The 6,135-nt window shown below is 36.3% G+C and overlaps 1 protein-coding gene across 1 annotated transcript; it reads right to left on the minus strand.

Annotated features, from left to right (window-relative positions):
• On the minus strand, positions 1-3,620 carry LOC115962253 (benzyl alcohol O-benzoyltransferase-like). Its single transcript, XM_031081156.1, has 2 exons — positions 3,115-3,620; positions 1-933 (listed from the first exon to the last, which is right to left on the minus strand). Exons 1-2 carry the CDS (start codon positions 3,568-3,570, stop codon positions 1-3), a joined length of 1,389 nt encoding a protein of 462 aa, XP_030937016.1. The 5' UTR covers positions 3,571-3,620.
• Positions 3,621-6,135: the final 2,515 nt, after the last annotated feature.

A 6,135-nucleotide genomic window follows, 5' to 3' on the forward strand; every position in this document is an offset into this window, starting at 1 on the left:
TCACATGGAAGAAATTATAAATTTGGACATCGGACCGCCATCTGATTGGTCTTGTAAGATATTATTCAGCTCCTGCACAAATCTTTCCATTGCTAGGGTTGGTAAGCACATAGGCACCATAATCCCATCCTCTCCTTTACTATTCATCGCTTCAATGTAAAATGAAGTAGCACTAGTACTCGGGCTTTCAAAAATGTTGGCTACTCCACCATAGATTGCCTTTCCCCACCCACAGTCTACGTCTCTGAACCCCACACGTGCCGTGTTTGACACAACGAAGGATTGCACAATGGTGGTACGAGGTCGGCCTTTACTCACCACCAGGTCTATAAATGATCGAATGTACTCATCATTGACATTAGCTTTTGCCTTTCGAACTAGTTCCAATGCGTACTCTAAAGGGTTCTCACAAAGCTCCCTAGCTGTTGTTACTGCTAGTGAGATTGCATATGCATTGCCATAATACCCTCTTGGTAATGGAGGGTTCAATATGGCTCGCACATTATTCATAAATATCAAGCGCACTTGGTCTTCTGGGTCTGGTGAGAGTGCTATGGTACGGCATCGCCACATGAACGCAGTTAGTACCTCAAATGTGGAATATTTACCCAAGTGGTGAGGTATCCTTTTACGAATAGCACATACTTCGGTTGATCCAAAGAAGAAAGAGCAACAGGCTAGTTCATGAAGAGAGTTGATGATCAAGCTCTGAGGCTTAACCAATTCATCAAATTCGTGATGTGTGCATGTCACCTGTGGCGGGTTCCTAGCGTTGAGAAGTTCCCTTTGCCACACAGGTGGGATTGAAGGTGCACATACTCCTCGTGCCATCTCACCCATGGCATTCATGAATTGAACTATGCTGGGAGCATCACTCATAAGATGGTTGAGGCGTAGGGCAAAGATAAATCCACCACACCTTAGTCGTGTCACCTGAGGATTAACACAATTGAAACCAATTAAAAAAGCATGTGTGTTTTTACAATTATTAGGAACATTTCTTGTAGCTAATGATAATATTTTTTTGAGATAGTTACGATCGTTACTAACCCCGCAGTTCAAACCTTTTTTTTGTAAGATCCTAAGCATTTTGTGTATGGAGAGAAGTCAATTTAGCTAATGATAATACTTTAGATGTCTTAGACTTGTTATTATAATTTCACATGGGTGAGTAACCTAGTTAAATAACAAGGTGGAATGCAGATGCTAATGATATTATAACTGAGAAAAGCTAGAGATACAATCTTTTTTACAAAAAAAAAATTTACAAATTGCTAATGTGGTGAGTGATTATTGATAAATAAAAAAGTGATGTTAATGGTGGGTCTAGATGAAAACTAATAAAAAGTTGGTCATATTAACACTTTATAAAAGTATTGTAAAATAATTTGTAACCGTAACATTACTCCACTCTTAATTAATATATCCGACATTATAAAAATTGTAATAACTCTTTCAACATTCCACAAGTCACTATTATAAAAAATGGTATAATAGTAGTAGAAAACAGCACCAAGCCTCTAGTTTTTGTTTAATGATGTAGGGACTCTATTTTTTTTTTTTTTAATATAGAAAAACCTTTTTTTTTTTTTTTTTTTTTTTTTTTTTTTGTTTGGTGTCCAAAGACTTCTCTTTCATTTAACCACTCACAATCTGCCACATTAAAATTGTGACAAAAAAATTGTGAAATAATTTATAGCCTTACAGCTACTCATTTTATATATGGGTTGCATCATGCATGTAACAAATGTCTCCTAGTTATTAGTATGAATCACACAATGTTGTTGATATTGTATCATGCTGGTTGGTACCGTTCCAAATGCTAATTAATACTGGAATATACCAAATATATGTAATGGGGGTGGATGGACAGTTCGATCGGAAATTAACAATCGAATCAGTCAGACTAATAAAAAACTCAAAAAAAAAAAAAAAATCCTCAAAGTCACCGACGCATCCTATAGATAGAACCTACTCCCATGTGTAAGATGAGCATGATAAATATATCTTAATGATATAAAAAATAAAAAATTGCCAATTCCATAGCGCACGCCGCACGTCAATGCCATTTGTCCTTATTCTTGATGCGCTTCTATTAGCTGTTGGAAACTTGTAAAACTATGTTTTGAATCTAATTTCGTAGGATTAATTTTGTCGATTTATTTTATTATTTAATTTATTTTTATTATTTATGAGTTTTATTTTTATTTTTATATTAATTATGAGTTACATTGTATTATTTTAACTAATTTTTATCTTTATTTATCGTACTTTCAATAAAAAAAATTTAGGTTAAGAAAAATAAATAGATCCCAAATAGATCTTTACAATAAGTATTTGTAAAAAGAATTTAGTAACGTGTGTCCTTAAAATATATATTAATAAACTATTTTTGGAAACTTTTAACAATAAAATGAAAAAATAATTTACTATTCTGACAATTTTTTTAAATTTCCATAAAACTCTCTCAAAATAAATATTTAATGTGTACCTAGCGAGCACATTAATTAACGGGACTAAAATAAGTTGAGTTTTAAAATTGTCATTTTAAATCTCTCAAAACTTTTTGTCAACTTATCATTTTTATTTTTTTTCTTTGTTTTTTGTGCCTAAGATGTTTTGTCGCTTTTACAACTATTGAACCTTAATGCTTGTTTAACCAATAATATGTGCCGCTTTGCTTTAATATTTTTTTGGCATATTAGGTGAGGTATGAGTTTATAATTTTAAAGAATCTCATACATGGTTAACAATTAAACATGTTACAGTAATATATAAATAATTATATACACATAACGATAATAATATCAATAATAAATAAATAGTTATAGAACTATTTATCAAACACCTTTAAGGGTATTTTATTATTTTATCAAAAACATTAAAATGAGTGAGATTAGGCATACTAATACCTCAAATTATTTCAATTGATTTAAGAGAAAAATCACCGCCACTGATAGGCGAGATGGTACCCGGTTTGTAAAGGAACCTATCACTCGGGGGTTCAAGCCCCCGCATTTACCAAGCAAAAAAAAAAAAAAAAAAAAAGATTTAAGAGAAAAACCAGTAAAACACTAATCTGTAGAAATTAAGAACAAATTAAGCATATGTTACCTGGATAAGCAATAATGGGCAATTAAGCATTTCTCCTGAGCCAGGAACATCATAAAGGAGCTCATCTATACACGGAAATGGAGGATGAATTGCATGTCCAAACTGGTCTAGTGAAACATCAGCATCAGCCTCAATGAACATGACACCTTCACCTGTACATTCTACCATAAGCTTTGCACCAGGCCCTTCCCTAAGTCTACCTGCAAAAGGGTAGTAGAATACAAGTGTTTTTGACAGTGCTTCTCTAATGATCTTCACTGTATCTCTCCCTTGCATTGAGGGATTATATTTGTAGAATTGTATAATTGGGATTTGGAATCGAAGGCTGTCTCGATCATCCAAGTCTGAAAGCTGTTTAAATTCATTAGGAGTGGGCTTAGCTGGAGATACCAGTTCTGGTTCACACCTTCTCACTGTGAAAACCAGAGAAGTGAATGATGGAGCCATGATTGCCATAGATGCTCAGAGCTTACAGCAACTTTCAAGGGAGGAAAGTTTGATTATTGTAAAAGGAGAACATAGGGAAATTTGGTAGTTTTGTTTCATTTTTTCATTATTTTAATACTAGAGGCCAGCAAGAGTTGTGTTTGAATTCTTCCAAACTCCCATGTGAGCCAGCTATATCAATTGGATTGGACTCTGTGTCGGTATTCTTCTCTTTCTCCATCTCTTCTCTCTTGTTATTTCTGTGTAAGGCCAGCAAGAGTTGTGTTTGAATTCTTCCATACTCCCATGTGAGCCAGCTATATCAATTGGATTGGACTCTGTGTCGGTATTCTTCTCTTTCTCCATCTCTTCTCTCTTGTTATTTCTGTGTAAGGCCAGCAAGAGTTGTGTTTGAATTCTTCCATACTCCCATGTGAGCCAGCTATATCAATTGGATTGGACTCTGTGTCGGTATTCTTCTCTTTCTCCATCTCTTCTCTCTTGTTATTTCTGTGTTTTTGCCTTCTCATTTACTCAACCTGACTCTCAGCCACAGCCTATATTCTTGGGCTTTGATTTTAAGCCGGCGGACAAAACAATGTTTTCCTTTCTCACTCTTCTAGGCTTCTAATTTTAGTTTATATTTTGTTTTTAAAATTTCATGGGAGTATGGGTAAAATACTAGAGCGGGTCTCTCAAAAAAAGTTAAGTGGGAGACAAAAGTTTTTTTTATTTTTCATTTATTTTTTCATTTTACTTTCATAGGAAAACCAGAAATGGAATCTTTTGAGTGAATATTGCTGACTGAGTGGCTCAAAGTGTGCTAGTGTTAGGCAGGTGTTAAGGGAAACTAATTGTGATAATGTTATTGCCGAAATAGAGGGGAAATTTTTTTTTGGCAATTGTGGCAATGTTATTGCCAAAGGGAGGAAAAAAAAAAGGTGGTTGCCGAAATTTGGGGAGGAAATAAAAAAAAAATACTATGTCCACAATATTTTTACCATATTTTCATAACAAATCACAGGTGATTAGTTATTATTAGTTCAAATTTGAATTTAATACTGAGATTACTTTTTTAATCCAATAATAATAACCAGTAATAACCTACCACTTAAGATTTGTTGCAAAAATATTGTAAAAATTGTGTGCACATATCATTTCTAAAAAAAAAATATAAATAAATTTGTGGAATGGATTTGTGGCAATGACATTGCCGAAATAAGAGGAAAAAAAAATTGTTGCAATTGATTTGTGGCAATGCCATTGCCGAAATAAGGGAAAAAAAAAATTTGTGGCAATTGTGGTAATGCTATTGCCGAAAATGGGAGGAAAAAAAAAAAAAAAAGAATAGTGATGGGAGCACTCAGTAACACAACCAAGGTTGAAGTTGAAAGCTCATGTAAGTGGATGTACTTTCTCTTCACTGCAAATGGACTTCAAATTTTTTTTTTTTTTTCCTAACTAGATTATAATCCCCAAGATGGTTGGAGCACGCAGCTGTAGTTTCAAAGACATAAGATTTCCAATAGCTAAGTGTAAGGACACGGTTGGTAACGAACCGTAACAGTGTTGGGTTCGCACGTAAAAAGGCCTAAACAATATCATTTGTAGAGCGTGGGTTTGAAAGACTAGGCCTTAGTCACCTGGTGGTGGGTTTTTCGTGGTGGTTATGCGCAGTTAAGTTTTCTTCACCCCTAGAACCTTTCTCCTGGAGGTGGGCTGGGAGGCTCTGGTTTTTGGCCCTTTTTTCCCAGCCTCCTGCTTGGTGCATCTACCTTTTTATTATATAGTACGTCTTGGTTGATCCTGGCCCTCCACTTGTAGGTCAGGCAGGAGCTTATTTCTGTATCCATCCCATCTACCGTCCCGTCTTACTTTCTATTAGTTGCATGGATCGAAGTTTACACCGTCCAAACGTCTTTTCTCATTAATCAGCCCTGGGTATTGGCAGGTGCATTTACTGAAGAGGGGACGCATTTTCCTTGGTCCAATTTCACACCCTGCTTCCCTATGGGCCCCATTCCGTTCACATCCCCTTGAGGGGGCTGTTTGGGGATTGCCTCCACCACGATGTTGGTCTTCCCATTGAAGCTCTGGAATGCCGAAGACAGGGTAGTTTCTCAGCCGTTCCCCTTGCTACCCCGGCCATTGATCATTCGTCCTCGGCAAGAGACCTCCTCGGCATGGGCCCTGGGCCCAGATAGAGTTTGGGCCAGATTGCAGACCTCTCGGACCCACAATAGCCCCTCAAAACCCTGCTGTCCGACCTTTGAGTTGGAAAGGTGGGTTTTGGTAATACCGAACCGTTATTATGGCTCATTTAATTTAGCCCTTCATTGATGCTGGCGGTTCTCCACCTGCCCAGAAAATATATCAGTTTACAAGGTGTTCCCCTTAATTTACTCATGACACGCTCCTGCCGTTTGGTTGTCCCAGACGCGCTTCTAATGACTTCCCTTTACGAGATTCATTTACATTCGACAGTTCGTCTGATGAGGTGGGGAAATGGAACGGACACATCTTTGTTTTCAGATTCCTTCGGAAACCTGAACGAATTTAATGCCTTCCGTTTTGCCCTTCCTATAAGAAGACAAG

This window comes from Quercus lobata, chromosome 9, assembly GCF_001633185.2.
Source record: "Quercus lobata isolate SW786 chromosome 9, ValleyOak3.0 Primary Assembly, whole genome shotgun sequence".
NCBI lineage: Eukaryota > Viridiplantae > Streptophyta > Magnoliopsida > Fagales > Fagaceae > Quercus > Quercus lobata.